General features: G+C 36.7%; 2 protein-coding genes across 2 annotated transcripts; both read right to left on the bottom strand.

Moving 5' to 3' along the window:
* Positions 1–14,822: 14,822 nt before the first annotated feature.
* Positions 14,823–16,625, bottom strand: LOC132615802 (alkane hydroxylase MAH1-like). Its single transcript, XM_060330395.1, has one exon. The coding sequence runs from the start codon at positions 16,547–16,549 to the stop codon at positions 15,029–15,031; it is 1,521 nt and encodes a 506-aa protein (XP_060186378.1). The 5' UTR covers positions 16,550–16,625; the 3' UTR covers positions 14,823–15,028.
* A 3,213-nt stretch (positions 16,626–19,838) lies between these two features.
* LOC132615885 (alkane hydroxylase MAH1-like) lies at positions 19,839–21,620 on the bottom strand. The gene has a single exon (XM_060330480.1). The coding sequence runs from the start codon at positions 21,579–21,581 to the stop codon at positions 20,055–20,057; it is 1,527 nt and encodes a 508-aa protein (XP_060186463.1). The 5' UTR covers positions 21,582–21,620; the 3' UTR covers positions 19,839–20,054.
* Positions 21,621–23,398: the final 1,778 nt, after the last annotated feature.

The raw sequence follows: 23,398 nt of genomic DNA, 5'->3' as shown, positions 1-23,398 counted from the left end.
TATTAAGACCGTCAGAGATTAGGCTAAGCCAACATCAGTGACACAAATTTATAGCTTTGTGGGTTTAGCTAGTTACTACTGCCGGTTCGTGAAGGGGTTTGCGTCCATTGCATCACACTTAACCCGTTTGACGTAGAAAGAGGTACCCTTTCAGGGTCCGATGAGTGTGAATAGATCTTTCAAAAGCTCAAGACTTTGCTGACTATAGCACCGATTCTTACTTTGCTCGTAGAGGGTAAGGATTTTATGGTTTACTGTAATGCTTCCCGTTCAGGTTTGGGTGCTGTGTTAATGCAGGATAAGAGGGTTATTGCCTATTCTTCCAGGCAATTGAAGATTCATGAAAAAAATTGTCCTACTCATGACTTAGAGTTGGCAGCAGTGGTGTTTGCATTGAATATTTGGAGGCACTATCTTTATGATGTCCATTGTGAAATATTCACTGATTATCATAGCCTACTGCACGTGTTTACTCAACGGGATTCTAGGCAGCGAAGATGGATGGAATTGTTAAAGGATTATGGTATTACTATTTTATACCATCCTGGAAAGGCGTACGTAGCGGCGGATGCCTTGAGCAGGAAGTCAGCTAGTATGGGCAGCTTAGCTTGTTTGGTCACTTCAGAACATCTGTTGGCCATGGAGGTTCAGGCTCTAGCTAACAGTTTGGTGCGACTTCATTTATCCGGTTCTGGCAGAGTGTTGGCTTTTATTGAGGTAAGGCCATCTCTTCTAGACCAGATTAAGGCAAAACAGTGTGACGATCCGGGTTTATGCAAAATTCGAGACAAGGTAATGAGTGGTGAGGCCAAGGAGGCCGTTATTATTAAAGAGGACGTATTGAGAATTAAGAGGCGCGTGTGCATTTCTCGAGTGGATAACTTGATTCAGATGATTTTAGAGGAGTCCCACAGTTCTAGATATTCTATTCATCCTGGTTCTACGAAGATGTACCATGATCTGAGACAGCATCACTGGTTGGCTGGGATGAAGCATGATATAGTTGATTATGTTTCCAAGTGTTTAAATTGTCTACGAGCACCAATGACTCGGTGGTACTCTTCAGAGGATACCATTCCTGAATGGAAGTGGGAGCGGATAGCCATGGTTTTTGTGGTGGGTCTTTCGAAGACCTTGGGTAAGTTTGATTCGATCTGGGTCATTGTTAACCGATTAACTAAGTCTGTATATTTTATTCTGGTCCAGCTTACTTATAATGCCGAGAAGTTTGCCAAGATCTACATTCGTGAGATTATTAGACTCCATAGGGGTTCCTATTTCTATCATATTTGATAGGGGCACGATATTTACATCTCGATTTTGGAAGCATTTGCATTTGGAATTGGGTACTAGGTTGGACCTTAGTACAGCTTTCCACCCCCAGACAGACGATCAGTGCGAATGGACGATTCAGGTTCTTGAGGACGTGGTTCTTGCATGTATGATTGATTTCGGCGGTCATTGAGACCAGTTTTTACCATTGGCGGAGTTCGCTTATAATAATAGTTATCATTCGAGTATTGATATGGCTCCGTTTGAGGCACTTTATGGGAGGAAGTGTAGATCACCTATTGGGTGATTTGATGCGTTCGAGGTAAGACCTTGGGGTACTGATATGTTGATAGAGGCTCTAGATAATGTTAAGATGATTCAGGAAAAGCTCTTAGCAGATCGAAAGGTCCGGGATTTTGAGTTTATGGTGGGGAAACGAGTGTTGTTGAAAGTCTCACCTATGAAGGGTGTGATGAGATTTGGGAAGAAGAGTAAGCTTAGGCCAAGATATATTGGCCCGTTTGAGATTCTCTATCGTGTGGGGGAGGTAGCGTATGAGTTAGCTTTACCTCCAGGTTTGTCCGGTGTTCATCCGGTGTTTCATATCTGCTGAAAAGGTATCATGGTGATGGGTCCCATATCATTCGTCGCGATTCGGTTCTATTGGATGAGAATTTTTCCTATAAGGAAGAGCCTGTTGCTATATTAGATAGGAAGGTGCGTAAGTTAACTTGGGAGACTGAGTCAGATATGCGTAATAAGTATCGGATTGTTTTCGCTGAGTCAGGTACCTTTTCCCTTGTTTCCTTCTCTCTTGTCTGTTCGGGGACGAACGATCGTTCAATTGGTATCTGATGTAATGACTCACTTGGTCATTATGCATAATTTTACCATTCTACCCTTGCTAGTACTTTCCCGAGGTTAGGAATGAGCGGACCTAAATAAATTGGGGTGTGTTTTATGTTGCGTTTTGTGACTTATAAGTGACACTATGATGTGTTTTTAACTTGGTTGTTTGTTGACTTGTGTTCATAGGGCCTTAGAATGATTTTGAGAGACTAAGTATAAAAATGTAGAAAATTTCATGACTGCCTAAAATGCATCGCTGCAGCGGAAGTACGAGACCACTGCAGCGAGGCCCCAAGGTTGGAACTTCAAATCCTCGTTGCAGGAAAGGTGGTTCTCGCTGTAGCGAAGGTGGTTCTTGTTGTAGCAAAGCATGGACCGCTGCCGCGGTCCACATTAAGTCAGAAACCCAAGTTAAGTACCTTATTTCGACCTCATTCCTCACATAACTCCAAAAACAGTTCCCAAGAACCCTTGAGGCAAATTTTCTAAGGCAAGGTCAATACTCTTCATCAAGGTAACTTTTCGCCATTAGTATTGTTAGTTCTTTAATCGTATTAACTCCTAGCACCAAATAAAAGCTAGTTTGGGGAGAATTGAAAGGTTAGAACACCAAAGTTCATGAAACCCTAGAATATTAATGGGTTATCGTTTATTGTCGTTTATTGTTGTTTAATCATCTAAGAGTAGAGATTATCACTTCATAGCATGAGAATTGGGTATTCATTGGTTAGAATTGTTTGTTGAGACCTAGGGTTCCAATAAAAATGGGAACTTTGGATAAAATCAGATTGGTAGGGTTAAAGTGATTATATAACCCATGAATTGAGTTCATACTCCATTACTTACTTAAGCATTATGATTTCTAGAGTTTGAATGTTCTGAGGCATTGCGAAAAGGAAAGATTGTTGGGGAGTGATTCCATTACTCAAATCTGCTTGAGGTAGGTTACGGTTTACTTGAGTTAGACTTTGATTAGTTGATTCTATGTGTCACAGAATTTATGGGAGAAATCATGTCTAGGCCTTCAGACTTGGAGTTTGGTGATCGTTGTTAGTTGTATGATTAAATTGTGTGAAGTGATTCTCCATTGTTGAGGCTGATAACTTGAATTGTATTCTTGAGACTGTTGAAAGGGAGGTGTTCATATATACCCTTCAGAGATGAATTGAGATAGCTACATATTATATTATTATTGAGCAGATTATTTCTGAATCGTATTGTGGCTTGTGTTATTTGCTTATACTTCGTTGGTGTTGACTTGACACGTGTATTTGAGCTATTCTTGTGATGTGATTATGAGGAATTTATGGATAAGATTTTGATATGGAACATATATATATATATATATATATATATATATATAAGGCACATTTGACAGGGGCTGACGATGTGGCCTAGTTGTGAGCTCGTGGTTTGAGGTTCATTCCGGAATGAATAGTACATGGACACCATGGGTCCCCTGCAGGTCATGGCTATTTGGGGAAAACAATACCATTTAGCATGTGTGTACAAATATGTGACAGAGCTGGAAACTTCATTGTTTATTGTTTTACTTTCGGCATAAGTGTTGGTGTTTCATTGTTGATAATTGGTGATTGATTCTGAAAGAGGATTATTTGAGGATATTTACTGTGATTCATGTTTGTTGTGCCTGTCTGCCTATTCCATTGAGTTTATGTGTGTATGCATGATATTAATCTTAGTCGGCCTATGATAGCTACCAGTACGTGTTGTTTGTACTGACCTACACTTGATGCACCTTTTTTGTGAGTGCAGATTTTGAGCCGGAGAAGTCTTCCAGACCTCGCATCTAGTTGGGGTTATTCGTTACCAAGATTAGAGGATGAGCTCCTATCCGTGCCATGCCACCTGAAGATCTTTCCTTATTTCAGATGTCTATTTTCATTCCAGACATTATATTTATTTTAGACAGCATCTCTTCTTTTAGACATTGTTGGTTTAGAGTCCTAGTACGGTGACTTTCAGATTTTGGGGATGTAATAGCTAGATCTGCGCACTTGCTATTTAGTTTATTTTATTGTAAGACATTTTATTCCATTATTTGTGAGTAATGTTTATTAGTTGGTTTAAGTAACTGAAAGTGCTTCATAATGGGTTAAGGGGTTGGTTCTCCCACTATAGGACTTGTGTGGGTGCCACTCACGTCTGTTTGGGACGTGACAAAAGCAATCGTTCACGGTAACTACCCAAAGTATTTTCGAGTCGAACTCCTCACTCTAATTTCTTAGGCAATGTATGCCTACCTGCTAATTGAATCGAACTCTAGATACATTCTTCTTTCTCAAGATAGAGCCCAAGGTCAGAACAAATAGCGTACACTCTCTTGATTATAAAATAAGCACAAATTCAACTAGAATAAATAAAAATGCTAACACTTTAACCAGAGACAAATTAAGAAATTAAATGAAATATATAGATTTGGCTAAACCATATATAGGTGTCTAGCCGCTCAGGCTAAGATCAGTACAAACAAATAAACAAGAGAACTTATCATATTAATCATGAGATAGAAAAAAAAGTTGAAAAAGCGAACACAAGTTTGGATGCTCTGGACTTGTGTTGCTATTCTTTTCTATGTTCTCTAAGTGTTGCTCTCTTGTTTTTCCTTGCAAAAGATAATTAAAAGTGAACTAAGTGTTGTTATTTTGTTAGTTCTTCAAGCACTGTACCATGTAGTGAAGGTAATTATGAGGGTTTTGAACCTATAAAGTAATTTAATTTCATGAGTGTAACGAGTCGTTAGGTCGTTCCGGCTATTTTGATAATTTTACCCCCGTTGACCCTTTCCCTAGCTTATTCATCATATATTTGACTTGTGGAATGGGTGGTGCGATTCCCGAGGCATTCAGATGCGATTTGAAAGAGAAAATGGAAGTTTTGGAAATTCTTAAGTGTTTGGTTGACCAAAGTCAACATCGGGGGTAGATGGGTCTTTTTGGGAATTTCGTTGATTCCAATAGGTCCCGAATGTCGATTATGATTTGGTTGAGTAGTTGATTCAGTTCGCGAGGGGCTCGGGGGTATTTTTGTCGTTTGGGTGGAATTCTAATTTAAAGGCATTTGGGGTTGACCTGATCAAGATGACCTCTTTTGAAAATTTTAAGTGTGCGAGTGAGTTCGTAACATGTTTTATAACTAAGATGCATATTTGGTTTTTATCCAGGAGGTTCCGGATGAGTCTCGGGATTTCAGATTGGAAGAGTCAAAAACCAGAATTCTACTGGTGTTGGTGTGGCCACATTTGCGGAGTATTGACCTCATTTGCTAACCTCGGCTGAGTTGGCCCAGGTCCATATATGCGAGTTCTGGGTCGCATTTGCGGATTGGGCCATGTCCGCATTTGTGAAGTGGACTGGGATAAGTGGAAGCACACATTTGCGAGATGGAGGTTGTTTTTGCGAATTGGAAGCCTCTTTTGCGAGCCTCGCAAATGCAAGAAAGGTTCTGCTTTTGCGAGAACCACTAAACAGAAGGATAAATATCATAGTTCGAGTTTTTATCCCCCATTCACATATTTGGAGCTCTAGACTTCAGTTTTAGGAGATTGTTGAGGGGTTCTTCAAGGTTCATCATGTGGGTAAGATTGTAACCTTCGTTTTACGATTATGTCTTAGACTATTAAAGGATTTCATGCTAGAAATCATGAATTAAGGTTGGGAAATTGGAGGTTTATGAACCCTAAGTCTAAAATAAGGATTCTTGAATTAATCATGGAATTGATGTTGGATTGAGTAGGTTTTTGGTATATAGACTCCATAGGTCATGAGTAAACTATTTATGGAATGCTTCCCATTTTGCCATTCGTGGCTCGAAATCCTAATTTGGGTGACTTTTTGGGTTCGGATTTAAAGTATGCTAATATGGGTATCATTGAGTTTGTATGACTTCCTAGAACAATAATTGACATTATTGAACCCGATATTTCTACGAAATTACGGTTTGACCTTCGAGGTTTAAGATGGGGTTTTTGGGTTGACTTTCTAAACCCGAATCTTTTATAAGGTAATATGGGAATCATTTGACTCGTATTCCTACATATATATGTGTTTGAACAGATTGGGATCGTTCAGAGGCTATACAAAAAGGCAAGACATTGTTGTGATTTCAGACTCCTATTTCAGGCATGTTGAGACTATGAACCCTAACTTAAGCGTCCCGGTTGGTGAAAATTTGACTAATAAGAGAGGACAATGGGGTAACGTAGGGGGGTTTCGGTACTTGTGAGGTGACGAGCACTTGTATCGGATACTTGTGCCATGATAAGGGTATTTACGTAATTTCATTTGTATAGTCTGGCCTGAATGTCATGCTTTGGGCACTAGCTGATAGCATGAATTGATTTGTGTCCATGATTGGGATATGAGGTTCTTATTTATTGTTTCTATGCTTATTACATGTCTTATTTGTGATCATGTGTTCTCATCACTCCTAAATACTCGTTTAAAAGTGGAAAAAAGCTAAAGATTGAGTCTTTGTTGCTTAGATTGATTGCTTATTTTGATGCATGTCATATTCATGCTTATTATTGTATCTCATGTGCGTTTGAGGATACTTGTGAAAGGTCCGAGGGGAAATGATTCTGGATGGAGTGATGCTGATGATATGAGCTAGATTGGCTAGTTGACAGGTAATATGAGCCTAAGGGCTGAGTATTGTGATTTAGAGCCTATGAGGCTAAGTATTGTGATTGGAAGCCTGAAATGGCTAGGAACCCGATAAAAAATTCCGAGTTGGTATATGGGCCTCGCCAGTCCCTTGTGGGTCACGATTCATAGAATTTAAACGTATGTGTACCGGAGATGGAAAAATCCTTGCATTGCATACATTTGCATATCATTACATTCTCTTAGTTTCCTTGTTGTATGAGTTATTAATTTGTTGTGGTCGTTTGGATATTTGATGGACTTGAGGACTCAGATGCTTCACCTAGGCTTGTGACGGAAGGTAATACCATGGATTATGGTTATTATTACTATGGACTAGTAGCGGTTAAGTGTGGAGGTAGTATTCATAGACCATCCCTCGTCTTCGTTTTCGCTAGGGTCAGTCGACAATGCTGCTGGGTACCCGTTGTTTTTGTACTCAAGCTACACTTATTGCACCCTTTTTGTATGCAGATTCTATTCCTAGCACAAGACGCTGCCAACCGTTGGGAAGACCATCTAGACATTTCGGGTGATCCATTAGTGTGATCTATGGCACCGGATCTTCTCCAGCTATCCTTACTTCTGTCTATTGTTTCTAGACAGCTTATGTATTTCGGGATGTATTCCTAGACTTATACTTTATCTTAATCTGTTCTTGTACTAGTAACACCTGATTTGCGGATGGTTGTTCTTTCATTTCCGCATTTATGTAATTTGAGGATATTTAAGAATTAAAAATTGACTCGTATGTTTAATTCTGCATCAATTTCTTCTTCTTTTACTATAATTTGGGTTGTGGATTGGTTATTGACTCAGGAGTTAGTGCTTTCACGGCTCCGTAAATTGGGTTGTGACAAATTGGTATCAGAGCTTTAGGTTAATCGGTCTCACAAGTACAAGAACAATGTCTAGTAAGAGGTGTCGTTCTTGCATTTGGCAGAATTCTTACAACAACAGTTACTATTCGAGCATCGAGATGGCACCATTTGAGGCATTATATGGTAAGAGGTGTCGTTTTCCCGTTGGTTGGTTTGATGCACTTGAGGTGAGGCTTTGGGGTACAGACTTACTTCGTGATTCTTTGGATAAGGTCCAGTTGATTCAGTAAAGACTTCTCACAGCTCAGAGCAGGAAAAAGAGTTATGTGGATCAGAAGGTTCGTGACTTAGAGTTCATGGTTGGTGAGCGGGTATTGCTGAAGGTTTCACCCATGAAGGGTGTGATGAGGTTCAGGAAGAAGGGCAAGTTGAGCCCTAGGTACATTAGTCTATTTGAGATTGTTCAGCGTATTGGTGAGGTGGCCTATGAGTTGGCTTTGCCCCTGGTTTTTCGGATGTTCACCCCGTGTTTCATATTTTCATGCTAAAAAATTACCATTCAGATAGATCTCATGTCATTCAGTGGGATTCGGTATTGCTTGAACAGAATTTGACTTTCGAGGAGGAGCCAGTTGTTATTTTAGATAGACAGATCCGGAAGTTGAGGTCTAAAGAGATTGCTTCAGTAAACGTTCAGTAGAGGCATCGTCCTATTGAGGAGGCTAATTGGGACACCGAGTTAGATATGCGGATGAGATATCCCCAGCTTTTCAGCGACTCAAGTATTTCTTTTCTCTTTCATGTTCGAGGACGAACATGTGTTTAAGTGGTAGATGATGCAACAACCCGTTAGGTCATTTTGACTATTTTGAAAACTTTACCCTTGTTGACCTTTTCCTTAGCTTTATTATCATATATTTGACTTGTTGGGATAGGTCGTGCGATTCTCGAGGCATTCAGATACGGTTTGAATGAAAAAAGTTGAAGTTTTGGAAATTCTTAAGTGTTTGGTTGACCAAAGTCAACATCGAAGGTAAATGGGTCTTTTTAGGAATTTTGTCGATTCCAATAGGTCCCGAATGGTTGATTATGATTTGGTTGAGTAGTTGGTTTGGTTCCCGAGGGGCTCGGGGTATTTTGGTCTTTTGGGTGGATTTCTAGTTTAAGGCGTTTGGGGTTAACAGGGTCAAGATGACCTCTTTTGGAAATCCCGAGTGCAAGAGTGACTGCGTAGCGTGTTTTAAGCTAAGATGCATATTTGGTTTGTATCCTGGAGGTTCCGGATGAGTCTCGAGATTTCAGGTTGGAAGAGTCAAAAACCAGAATTCTACTGGTGTTGGTGTGACCGCATTTTCGTGTGGAATCTCGCATTTGCAGAGTATTGGCCGCATTTGCGAACCTGGGCAGAGTTGGCCCAAGTCTGCATATGCGAGGTCTGGGCCGCATTTGCTGACTAGGCCATATCCGCATTTGCGAATAATTGCCTGCTTTTACGAAGTTGGCCGGGTTAAGTGGAAGCTCGCGTTTGCGAGCTGGAAGCCTCTTATGCGAGCCTCGCACATGCGAGAAAGGTTTCGCTTTTGCGAGAACCACTAAACAGAAGGATAAATATCCTAGTTCTAGTTTTTATCCCCCATTCACATATTTGGAGCTCTAGACTTTACTTTTGGGAGATTGTAGAGGGATTCTTCAAGGTTCATCATGTGGGTAAGATTCTTACTTTTGATTTATGATTATGTCTTAGATTATTAAAGGATTCCATGCTAGAAATCATGAACTAAGGTTGAGAAATTGGGGGTTCATGAACCCTAAGTCTAAAATAAGGATTCTTGAATTAATCATGGAATTGATGTTGAATTTAGTTGGTTTATGTTATGTAGACTCCATAGGTCATGGCTAAATTATTTATGGAACGATTTCCCATTTTGGCCTTCATGGCTCGGAATCCTAATATGGGTGACTTTTGGGTTCGGATATAAAGTATCCTAATATGGGTACCATTGGGTTCGTATGACTTCCTACAACAATAATTTGATCTTATTGAACCCGATTTTCCTACGAAATTACGGTTTGACCTTCGGGGTTTAGGATGAGGTTTTTGGGTTGACTTTCTAAAATCGAATCTTTTATAAGGTAATATGGGTATTGTTTGACTCGTATTCTTACGTATGATATGTGTTTGAATAGATTGGGATCGTTCAGTGGCTATACGAAAAGGAAACGCACCGTTGTGATTTCGGACTCCTATTCAGACATGTTGGGACTATAAACCTTAATGTAAGCGTCTTGATTGGTTAAAATTGGACTAATAAGAGGAGATAATAGGGTAACGTAAGGGGGTTTCGATACTTGTGAGGTGACGAGCACTTGTATCAGATACCGGTGCAATGATAAGGGTATTTGCATAATTTTATTTGTATAGTCTGGTCTGAATAACATGCTTTGGGCATTAGCTGATAGCATAGATTGATTTGTGTATGTGATTGGGATATGAGGTCCCTTATTTGTTGTTTCTATGTTTATTACCTCTCTTATTTGTGATTATGTGTTCTCATCACTGCTAAATACTTGATTAAAAGTGGAAAAGAGCTAAAGGTCGAGTCTTTGTTGCTTAGCTTGATTGCTTATTGTGATGCATGTCATATTCATGCTTATTATGGTATGTCATATGTATTTGAGGATACTTGTGAAAGGTCCGAGGGGAAATGATTCCACACGGAGTGATGCTGATGATATGAGCTAGATTGACTAGTTGACAAGTAATGTGAGCTTGAGGGTTGAGTATTGTGATTTGGAGACTATGGGGCTGAGCAGTGTGATTGGAAGCCCGAAATGGCTAGGAATCCAATGGAAAATTCCGAGTTGGTATATGGAACTCGCGAGTTCCCCATGAGTCACGATTCATAAAATTTGAACGTGCATGTACCGGGAGATGGAAAAGGCCTTGGATTACATACATTTTCATATCATTACATTCTATTGGTTTCCTTGTTGTATGAGTTATTGATTTGCTGTTTGGACTGCCTTATATGTCGTTTGGATATTTGATGGACTTGAGGACTTCGATGCTTCACCTAGGCTTGTAACGGAAGGTTATTGTATGAATTATGATTATTATTGTCGTGGACTAATAGTGGTTAAGTGTGGAAGTAGTATTCGTAGACCAGCCCTCGTCTCTGTTTTCGTTAATGTTGGTCGACGATGCTGCTGAGTACCCGTTGTTTTTGTACTCGAGCTACACTTGATGCACCCTTTTTGTATGCAGATTCTATTCCTAGCACGAGTGGATCTCGGGAGGTTGCCGGCTATTGAGGAGACCATCTATACGATTTGGGGTGAGCCATTAGTGTGATCCATGGCACCAGATCTTCTACAGCTATTCTTACTTTCTGTCTTTTGTTTCTGGACAGCTTATGTATTTCAGGATGTATTTCCAGACTTATACTTTATCTTAGTCTGTCTTGTACTAGTGACACTTGATTCGGGGATGGTTGTTCTTTTATTTCCGCATTTATGTTATTTGAGGATATTTAAGACTTCAAAAAATTGAAATGTATGTTTAATTCCGCATCAATTTCTTCTTCTTTTACTTGAATTTGGGTTGTTGATTGGTTACTGACTCGGAGGGAGTTAGTGCCTTCACTGCTCCGTAAATTGGGTCGTGACCTTGAGGATACCAAGAATTGATGTAAGCTTTGTTTTCTTTATGCAAAATAAGGATTTTCTTTCTTAATTTTCCTTCAATTCCTTCGGTTGTTTTGGTTCATGAATCGCTATTTGTTAATTAATTTCATGTATCTACATCGAAATTAAAGGAACAAGTTTTATTAACCTTAAGAAAAATATCCTATTATTTTTGGGTGGTGTATGGAATTGTCTGGCAATGTTTATCAAAATGGTGGTGGATATGGTGAAAGCACTAGAGGAGATATAGTGGTGGAGGTGAGTAAGGTGGAAGTTTAGGTGTTCAAGTAGAATTTCTGGACAAGTTCGAAGATTCATCTATTGTATTCCCCTATTAAGTGTTATTAAATTTCATGATGTTTAATATATTTTGTATTTTACGCCATTTCTATTACTAATAGGTATAGGTAGATTCTATTGTATCTTTGGCTGTTAGAACAAAATCATGATTTTCAGGGATCAATTATTAATTGTTCAAACCGTAATCGTTTATAAAATATTATATCCAGATAGGAAGAAGTGCAAATTAAATGAAAATTCGATACCGATCTATTGACAATTCACTTCTCAACCGGAGGATAGATTGTTAAGTGATAAAACATTTCATTAAAATAGGAATTTCTGGTGTGGAAGTAATAATTTCCAACTAAACATGAAGTCCTGGCAATAGACGAATCAATGGATTGAGGACCATCACTTTTTTAACCTTACAACGGGTCTTGCGTTTTTTCCACTATTATCTTTTTATTGTACGGGGTGTACAGCCTAGTAAATTTTTACTTCTAATTTAAGTCTAGGCTAAAAGTTTATTATTGAAGCGAATTCAATGTGCATGAGACCCACATGAACATGACAATGTTCTAGAAGCTAACCTTCATAGATAGTCTCTTCGCAATGATCATGTAAAAGTTTGGGATGTCAAATTCAATATGTACTTCTTTTGCTTATCAATGATCAATGGAGACAGTTAAAACTAAAAAAAAAAATGACAACGTTTTAAGGAGGTTTGAACAAAACTAGTACATTGGAGGCATTTGGAGGCATAGGTGCTAGGCCAATACGCTAAACAAAAGGAGAGAAAAGGTCTGACTCGTCTCAGGTCGCGCCTAGTGTGCAAAGAGACAAGGCAATATCTGGGCAAGAAAGGAGGGAGAGAAGTCAATCAAACTTGCACGCGATCAAGGCACGACACACGATAGGCAACCTAATTAAGTGTTTACAACCGTGAAATTTGTTTGCAACAAATTTTTGATATGCGGATAATAAACTGAACCACAAATAAAATATGAAGAAACGGAGACTTTATTAATGAATATTACGGGTACAAATCTGTTTATTCTCTTGATTCTTTTCTTCTAATACTTCTCCATAATTCGAGGGCCGTTAGTAGCGTATTTCTCGAACGTAGGATGACCTCCTTGTGATGTATTTGATCTCCAAGAACATCGAGCAGTTTGATAAAGGGATTTATGGGATTTTCGAGATATGGCTTGATCTCTTTATGAATTCTCATGAGTTTATGGGATATTTGAGATGTCTTTTCAAGGGAATATGTGTCCCTTTATATAGGTGTAATCTAGGATTTAGGATAGAGTAGTCTTCAAGAAAGAGTTTGAAGATAGATTAGACGTTTCTTGTAGAATCCCATTTTAAATAGGGTAAATTTTCAATGCCTACACTAATTAAGTTGCGCGCGCAAGACACCGCACGATATATATGACTATAAAATAAAGGCTGCGGGGAGAGGGAAAAAAGAAGGGTGTTCAACACCTAAACCTAATATGTTGAGAGTAATAATGGATATTTGGTAGTAGGAATAAATGGTTTGGAGTGAGTTGGAAGGGTTAATAGAGAAAGATGTTCAAAGTGAACCTACGTCCAACTTCAAAAATATTTACCTCTTGATATATAGGGAATTTGACCATGTTTTCTTGATGAAAGTTGTACCCGCTGGGGCACCCTAGTCTTCATTTGGACATTCCTACGAGAAGTTATGGTCTTCATTTGCATAAATTAACTGTTAATGGAGGCGGATTCTAAATTTATATGTTCTTAAAAAAATCAACTTATTGGGTCTTGGATAAACTATTTACTCGTGTTAAGTGCATTTTTAGCATAAATACAGAAATTAGGTCAAAACTATGAATTTTATCAAGCCCGTAGATAGAACTCTAACTTCCCCCGACTACTAATGGATCAAACCGTAATCATTTAACTAAAATGTTACCTCAATAAATGTGCATCTATTGACAATTCATTTCTCAAGTCAATCATAGGATAGATTGTTAAGTTATAAAACATTTCATTAGAATAGGAATTTCTTGTATGGAAGTACTAATAATTTTCAACCAAACATGAATTGCTGGCATTAGACTAATCACTGGACTGAGGACCATCACTATTTTAACCTTATAACGGGTATTCATTTTGCTTTTGCTTTTCCTTTTTTCCGTTTTCTCTTTTTTGTTGTACGTGGTCGTGGGATATACAGTTAGACTTAAGTCCAAAAAATTCTGGAGAAAAACATGAACCAATAAGGGCGATAAATGAGCGGTTTGTGTTGAATATGGACGGGTCATATTTCTGTGAGCTAATTTTTATCACCCTTAATTATCAACTATAATAACTTTCACTACTTTTTATAACTTTAGTTTCAATATATATATATATATATTTTTAACTTCAACTCAAATATTGTCCAAATTAACACATATACTATTCTTGAAGTTTTTGCGTTGCTTTTTCGTTGGTAGGAAAATTTTGCATAGCTTCTGGGGTAACTTTATATTATATTTGTATTATTATACTATGTCCGAAACTATTTAAGTTTTAATTGTAATTCTTCCGGTAGTTGCTTCTTGTATAATCAGTGGCGGATGCAGAAGGGTTTCTCAAGGCAGAATCCACGACTGATCTTTTTTTATTTTAATTAATTTGTCTATTTCAATTTATTTGTACTACTACTTTTTAGTTTGTTTTGAAGATTTCACTTTCTATATTTAGTACTCTCTCCATTCCATTTAAGTGTCGCTTTAACTTTAAAAAAATATCTCAAAATAAGTGTTACTTTAGAAATTCAAAACTAAAGTTGGCATTTGTTTTCAACTATAGTCTTAACATTAAATAATAGTCATTTTAAATATTTCTCAATTCTCAAAAAACATCTAATAAATAGAGATAACTTACTAAACTATACCTTGTATTTATTAGTTTTCTTAATGGGCGTGAAAAAAGCTAAAACAACAGTTAAAGTGGTACGGAGGGAGTAATTCTTTAATTCCAACGTCTCACATGAAATGTTTATATAGAACCACAGGACTCAAAAGACATTTTGGTACGGTATGCGCATTTTTTGCTTAAGACATAAGATTGAATAATCTTCTTAATTACTTTCTTAATTTGGTATCTAGTCAAATTACGATTTTAATAAAATGAAACGAGGAAATATATTCAGCTAATGTGTCGGTCATAATTATCCTGGTAAGACATTTACCAAGTCTTTAGTAAAACAAATAATTTAACTATTCTAAAAGAGGAAAAGAGTTGTAATTATATACTCATTTCTTTCCTCCAACATATACATCAAGTACATATACATTACCACATGTGCGACTTCGTACGACTTGAACATAAAACACAACTTATAAAACATAACAGGAAACTTAAATATACTTTTCGTAGTCAAGATGATGGCATTAATTCCACAAGAAAACACAAATACAAAAAATATAAAACTAATTAAGTCCATCTCTTCTTAATTCTGGCTTTGAAACCATGTTGCATGTAGAGAATAATTGAGACATTAAGGCAAACTTTGTGTCTTTTGATCACTTCAACTTGATAATTATGTATGATAGCAGCAGCCACAGCTTTCATCTGAATGAAAGCCACTTCTTTTCCTAAACAAGTCCTTGGCCCTGCATTGAAAGCCAAGAACTTATACGAAGGCTCATGCTTAATTGTTCCTCTCTCCGAAATCCATCTCTCTGGCTTGAATTCTAAACAATCTTTTCCCCATATCGACTCCATCCTCCCCATTGCATACAGTGAGAACACCACTCTCATATTGGGATGAACATGGTGTCCACTTGGGAGAATATCTGGACTTTGTGGAGTCTTGTGCTGGAATGGTACCGGTGGATATAGCCTTAATGATTCACACAATGCTGCATGCAAGTAAATTGCATTTTTCAACTCGTTTGCGCTAAAAAGCCTCTGGTTTGCTGATGATGATGATGTTAACGAGATAATTGTAGCGAGTTCTTCCCTGATTTTTTTTGCCACCTCAGGGTGTGTCGCGACAAGCCAGATGAACCATGTTAGGCCTGAGCTAGTGGTGTCACGCCCCGCGATCATGAGGTTCAATACGGTGTCCCTCAAGAACTTGTCGTCAAGATTTAGACCGTCATTTAATATGTATGATGTCAAGAGATCAAAACAACCCTCTTCTTGATCTTGCTTTGATTTTGTTGCAATATTGCTCAATTCGTCGTGTTTCATGGATATGTACTTGCTTATAACTTCATCAAGAACTTGCCATGCTTTGGTTAATTTAGCTTCATGACCAATGCCTAGCCATTTTTGCAACTTCCAAACATTTTCTGGCAATAAATGGCGAATGAATAATACTTCTTCAGCATCATCCATAGCTTTCGCGAAGGGAACACGAGGTAATTCAAAAGAGAGGCAGCCAGGATCATAGCCTGTGACCAATTTACATGTTGTATCAAATGTGAATCTTTGAAAAACATCTTGCAAATCCACAGCTCTGTTTTCTCTAGCCACAATATCAAGGACAGGAATAAGTCCATTTTCAATCTTGTCCCAACTAGTTTTTACTAAACAATTGTGGAACCTTTGATGAATGATCAATGTCCTAGTAAGTTTCCTCTGACCCTTCCATAAATCCAAGTCAGAATTGAAAATCCCATCCCCCAAAACATCGAAAATCTTCTTGAACTCTTCCCCTTTTGGGAAATTCACGAAATTTGCGCTCATGATGTAGTGCACATTTGCAGGATCCACTGTGCCAAGAATGTCCATGTTAGTGAACCATGGCCCTTTTATCAAGAAAGTGCCACCGGTTCTTGAAAAAACTTCAAAGCACCTTTCATGGATTCTGTTTACACTGAGTAGAAGGCCTGGAAACATACCAAGAAATGGCCAATTCCATGGTAGGCCACTGCTATCACCTATAGCCCAAAATACAATAAAGCAAAAGATTGAAACAAATATCTCAAAGTAACCTATTGAGGCCATTAAAGAAGTGAGAACTATTTCTTGCTTAGTGTTGCTCTCTTTGGGAGATTACTTCATGATTTATAGATAATCATATCTAGTCTAATTGTAGGCTAGATTACTTAAATTGATATATACCTAATCCACCATGACGTGTATCGAAAATGGAAAATTTACTCGCATTTGATGATTATCTAAACTAATGAAAGAAAGACACGTGTCTAAAAGTCTTTCATCTGCACATTCAGCATTTAATTATAGTTCAGTGATATGTATTCTCATTTTACTTTTAATTAACTTCTAAGATTACAATGATTGATTTGTTGTAAACTCAGTGCGAATAATGTAGCATTTGCTATAAAATGTTGTCTTAATCTAAGTATTTCATGTTATAAATTAACTTTGATTTTTGGTGAGCGAAATGACTTGAATGCTTATGTTTTAATAGTATAGAGTTCTTGCGGAATTAGACAATGGTTTCAATTCAGAAAATCATTCAAACTTTTGGATTCTAGAATGGAAATGGATATATATTACTTGCCGTAGTGCACAATATTGATGTTAATGTGCTTCAATTTACTGAAAATAAGAGAGCTTTTCTTGTATCTAATATCTTCGTTTTATACACTCTTAGTTGTTGTGTCCCTTTCTCAACTAGAAAGTGAGATTACACGTTGCCTGTGAAGCTCAATTTCAGTAGTTTTAGCAATTTCTGTCTACTTCTTATAGGAGATATATCTTAGTGGAAGGTATCTAGTAGTAAAAGATATCTCAACTAAAGTTAGACAACTATCAAAATATGATATGAATATCCCAGGCAGTGGCGGACCCAACGTGTGGGGACACGTGACCCCCCTAACTTGAAAAAAACCATATATATATATATATATATATATATATCTTGAAAAGCTATGATATATTTTAAAAGGACCCCTCAAATATCAAATCTTGGCTTCAACACAAATTTTTTTCGCCTATATAATTGTATTTTCGCCACTGCTACACTATTAGTGACCGGTCCGACACGGTATTATTCCTCAGTCGTCATTAAAAAATTTGTTGCCATGTATGTTAAGATAATGGTGCACCCACCGTCTTAAAATCCTAGATCCGCCTCTGACCAGGCAGATATACGATAGGTTCAAAATGATCCAAATTGCTGTTATTAGCAAAAGTTCAATTTTCTTAGTAAAAGATTTTACAAACTATAACCTATTATTTATATATATATATAAAAATACATAGCGAGAGTTTAGTGCACCGAGGCTGCCCTTTTTTAAAAATAAAAAATAAAGACATATTATCTCTTGGGCTCCTAAATTTGGACAGTTCGGATTCTCTCTTAGGCTCTTAGATTTGGATACGGCGAAGCCTATCGGCCCAATACCTCCGGCCAACACTAACGCCACCAACAACTTGAGTTAAATGCTCGAAAATTTGGTGTAAAATTAATTCAAGGATTGCTTTTTATTACAGCGTGTGATCGGTGTTTTGGTGAGGAAAGGGGAAATATTGCTAGGGTATTTTAATAGGAAAACATGATACCACCTTCTCTAGATTTTTTCTACCCTTGTCGTTTTTTTCTTCTTTGATTGAAATGGTTTTTTTCCAGAACCATTGACGAATTTAAAAAAACCTTCTCTAGATCTCTTCTTCAATCAATTTCTTTTTGTTGGATTAGAATGATTTTTTGTATTATTATGGTGAAATGACTGTGGTTAGGATGGTTTTGTGGTGTGTTGGTGCGGCATAGGTTGTGCGAAAATGGTGAAAAATGAATTTTTAGGCTGTGTGTATCATTTAATATCCCCTTGGATATATATCTTTCATGTATATTTGTGCATTGCATGTATATCTATGTATATTCATAAAATTATGTGTCTGATATACACGATATACATATACATTGTCGCAGTGACGCTTTCCAACTTGATTTCGGTTATGGTTTTAACTCCAAACCAACCTAAATCACCTTCAGGCTTCCTCAAATTTTTCATATGACCTCGAGTGTATTCAACCATGCTCACCCAAATAAATGAAAAAGTATTTTTAGATGAAAAAGTAGAACCAACATCATACAACTAGTTCATAATATATACAACTAGTTCATAATATATACTCCCTCCGTCCCAAAAAGATTGTCCTCTTTTGACTTGGCACAAAGTTTAAGAAACAAAGGAAGATTTTTGAAATGTGTGGTCCAAAACAAGCCTTAGATATTTGTGTGACTGTAAATCATCTCATAAAGTTAAATTGTTTCTAAATATAAAAAGGGGACAATCTTTTTGAGATAAATTAAAAAGGAAAGGAGGACAATCTTTTTGGGATAGAGGGAGTATGTGGAAGGAAAACAAAAACATAATTAAGTTCAAAACATAACCCATGATACCTTAAAAGTTTATAAACGTATTGTATAACATTAACTCCACTTATTACCTTGAGATTTGGATTAAATGGTTAATGATTTTACGTTTGATAAGTTTGTTCTTACATAATGGGGATATAATGCTATGGTACGTAATTGATAGACATATACAAGTAGGGTTGTTCACAGTTTTGGTTAAAACCAAAACCAAACCGAAAATTTAACCAAACCGAATAAAATAACCGACATTTGGTTTAGTTTGGTTTGGTTTGGTTTTAAATTTGAAAAACCGATAATATTTGGTTTGGTTATGGTTATAGTAAAAAATAACCGAATAAATAACCGAACCAAACCGATAATTATATACATAAAATTTATAATTATTTATATGTATAATATTAGCTTTTCATAAATAATTAAAGATATTTTATACCTTTTAATTTTGGTCTACTTATTTTTAAGGCCCATGTCTTAAAAGAATATGTCCAACAATCCAAGCCCAACTCTAATAAGTCGTAAGCATAAGGGTTGTTTGTATTTTGAAACCTCTGTTTGACTTGTTCTTTTGAATCTAAACTGCGTTGCAAGTTTGGTCCACCTAATTTGCCAACAGCGTGTCTTTCCCTCAATATGCAGCAAAGTTCACCCTTATGGGCCGTGAGGAAAAAAGAGCTTCATAAGAAATTTGAAGAATGTAGAGAGAGAATATTTGAATTGTCACGGCTAGTCATAAACCGAAAAACCGAACCAAACCGAACCAAACCGATAATAACCAAACCGGTGGTTATTATTTTACATGGTTTGGTTATGGTTTTAGACATTTAAAAACCGACTAAATTGGTTTGGTTATGATTTTAACCAATAACCGACCCAAACCGAACCATGAACACCCCTATATACAAGCATCGCAAACTTTAAAAAACTTGACATGCTCCACTAATTGTATTAAGGGTTTGGTGAGAAGCCCAAATTGTTTCACAGTTAAAGAACATAAATCTTTGTAAGAAGTTTTACATGTTTTATTCATTGGAGTAAACAAAATAACAAACAGTACGTAACACAAACAGACATAAATTTGACACAAGACAGTACTGTCACTGAGGCCATCTCCTACTAATCCTAACTTTAAAACCATGGAGATAAATTTGACGCAAGATACTGTCACTGAGGCCATCTCCTACTAATCCCAACTTTAAAACCATGTCTCATATAGAGAATAATAGAAGCATTAGGTTCAATAGGGTGTCCTTCCACAAGTTCAACTTGGTAATTATGGATGATAGTAGCAGCCACAGCCTTCATTTGAGTGAAAGCCACTTCTTTCCCTAAACAAGTCCTTGGCCCTGCATTGAAAGCCAAGAATTTATACGAAGGCTCATGCTTAATCGTTCCTCTCTCTGAAATCCATCTCTCTGGCTTGAATTCTAAACAATGTTCCCCCCAGATTGACTCCATTCTCGCCATTGCATACATTGAAAACAGAATCTTCATCTTTGGATGAACTTTATGACCACTTGGGAGAATATCTTCTTGAAGTGGTTCTTTGTGTTGGAATGGAACAGGTGGATATAGCCTTAGTGAATCACATAATGCACCATGCAAATAAACCAATTTGTTCAATTCATTCACATTGAAGAGCCTCCATTTTCCTGCTTCTTCTTGGGGGATAATTGAATTGATTTCTTCCCTTAATTTCTTCTCTACTTCTGGATTTTTTGTCACAAGCCATATGAACCATGTGAGGGCTGAGCTAGTCGTGTCACGCCCCGCGATCATGAGGTTCAAGATGGTATCCCTCAAGAACCTATCATCACAATTCACTCCCAAATTTTGACCTTCTTTGAGATAAAAGGTCAGAAGATCAAACCCCTCATCGTCCTCTTTCAAGTCAGGTTCCATTTTTTTCAACTTATCACGCTTTTTGGATATGTAGCTGCCTATAACATTATCCATCGTTTCTACAGCCTTAATCAACTTCTTTTCTTCTCCAATTCCAAGCCATTTTTGTAGCCTCCATATTACCCCAGGTATGACATGTCTAGCGAGAATCACTTCTTCAGCATCATCCATGGCTTTAGAGAAGGGAACATCAGGGAAATCAATAGATACACACCCAGGATCATATCCAGTGACCAATATACAAGTAGTATCAAAAGTGAACCTTTGAAATAAATCTTGCAAGTCCACTATGATACTTTTGTGACAAACATGATCAAGAACTGGAATAAGCCCTTTCTCCACTTTTTCGCGACTAGTCTTGACTAGAAATTTGTAAAACTGTTGGTGAGTGATCAAAGTACGAGCCGTCTTCCTTTGGACCTTCCACAAATCCAAGTCCGCGTTAAAAATTCCATCTCCCAAAACATCAAATATCTCCCTGAATTTTGGTCCTTTTGGGAAATTCATGAAATTTTCACTCATGATGTAGTGAACATTTGCTGGATCTGCAGTTGCTATCATGTCCATGTTTGCAAACAAGGGACCTTTAAATAAAAAAGTGCCCCCTGATATCCTCATGGTCTTGGTGACCCTTTCGTGAATATGTTTTATGTGATAAAGGGTACCTGGTAACATACCAAAAATTGGCCAGTTTATGGGGAATCCCTTTGCATCCTTCAGGGCATGAAACAAGAAAAAACATAGTATTGCTAGGAAAATTTCAATGTAACCTAATCCTATTATTGTCATTTTTATTTTTGTTGCTTGCTTGCTTGATGGATTTCAAACTGGGGAGAACGGCTAGTATATATAGAGGGGAAATGGTTAATTTAGCTTCCTTTAACCACCAAAAGAAAAGTTTCTTAAAAAAATAAAATTATTGGTAGTTTATGTTAATTAATTTCTATACACTAACAGTGTAAATTCATCTTTTTACATTATCTGGTTATTTATAAAGTAATAACATGTACACTACCTATAATAAATGAATTAAAAACTTGAAAAATATAAGGCAAATAACCTTTGATAACAAGTTAAATTACGCCGGGTGATAATGTGAAATATCATTACACTATTCCTATATAAGAGTAAATTAATCTTTCGAGGATACCTAGGTTTGAATTGGAAAAGAATAAATTCAAATGCATCAATTAAATTACTTGACCTGTCATGCCGACATGCACATTTATTTGTTACATTGTCCTTTTCTTACCAAGAAACTAGAAAAACACATCATGTCCATTGCGTTTAGTAAAAGAACAAACTTCATTTATCTAATGTATTACTTCATCTTTTTCTTCGTATGAACTCAATATTTGTTTCATTCCTATGATCTTAGCTTAAAATGTGTGGTGGCCTCAATGAATATGGTGTAGCTAAATGTATGATATACAGATAGGATTTTGAGTTTATGAGTTTTAAATTCTAAAAAGAAAAAGTTATTGAGTTCTTAATAAATTATTTATACATATTAAGTGAAATTTTTAATAGAAATACAGGATCTAGGCCAAACCTACTAGGTTCTGCCGAACCCGAGTCCAGATGCTAGCGTCGCCCTTGATGACATAGGTTTAAATGTCAAATAACAAACAAAAGAAAATTAAAAGAAGGAAATTGTCGTTGTCTTTTATAATTTATATATATAAATTTATCGTAAATGAATATATTCATTTCAGTTCTAATAATTGTGATATTGTCCAATATCCAAAATGAGAAAAAGAGAAACAAAAAAAACAAAAAAACAAAAAACGAACAGAGAAATTGAACAAGAAAAAATAAAACAACAAACCAAGAAACAAAAATAAAAATAAAAATAAAGGAAACTGTAAACAAAATAAAAGAAGCAGCAAAATAGGAAACAATGAAAATAAAAATAAAAAATATTGGCTGGAAACTATATGCTTTCATCTGGCGTGACATATATTGTGAGCTCAGTTAGTTTGTAATTTAATTCAGTACATGCTAACATGCACAGGATTAATTTTCTTAGTTGTTAGTTTGTGGCATGAAGCTGAGAGCCTGAGAATCGTCACTTTTGCAAATATTGAATTTTCGCTAAATTAAAGTATCGGTGTTTTTTAGGATTTTTCACTTCTTATATGTTTTAATCTACTTAACGTGAGAGACCAATGTTCAAATCATGACAAAGGTAAAACGGCGTAAGATTAATTTGTTTCATCTTAATAAGTCTTGATGAATAAAAATAGCAGGTGGGGATGCTGTTGGCTAAACGGCCCAAAGATACTCTTAACATGATGTGATATTGTCCGCTTTGGGTCAAGCCCGCACGGTTTTCTTCAAAAAACTCACATCATTAAGAGTATTCAACTCCTTATAAGTACGTCCTTTTTCATTTCAGCTACCAATGTGGTACTTTGTTGCACACCCTACAGATGCGACGTATTATAAATTGAATCGACACCACATATTATAAATAAATAACAATTGGTGAGAATAGCATTGCCTCTATCCGTTTTATTGGACAAATTCTAGAAAGTCGAACGTATATTTTTGGCACCTTAATGTCCCTAAAGTTATGCTCTATTTAGATATCTATATCCTAAGGT

The sequence above is a fragment of the Lycium barbarum genome, chromosome 10 (genome assembly GCF_019175385.1).
Source record: "Lycium barbarum isolate Lr01 chromosome 10, ASM1917538v2, whole genome shotgun sequence".
Lineage (NCBI taxonomy): Eukaryota > Viridiplantae > Streptophyta > Magnoliopsida > Solanales > Solanaceae > Lycium > Lycium barbarum.
This window is presented reverse-complemented; position numbering and strand designations above follow the sequence as displayed.

Excerpts from the sequence above, each read along its gene's own strand:
- LOC132615802 (XM_060330395.1), bottom strand. The coding sequence starts at position 16,549 with ATGGCCTCAATAGGTTACTTTGAGATATTTGTTTCAATCTTTTGCTTT.
- LOC132615885 (XM_060330480.1), bottom strand. The coding sequence starts at position 21,581 with ATGACAATAATAGGATTAGGTTACATTGAAATTTTCCTAGCAATACTA.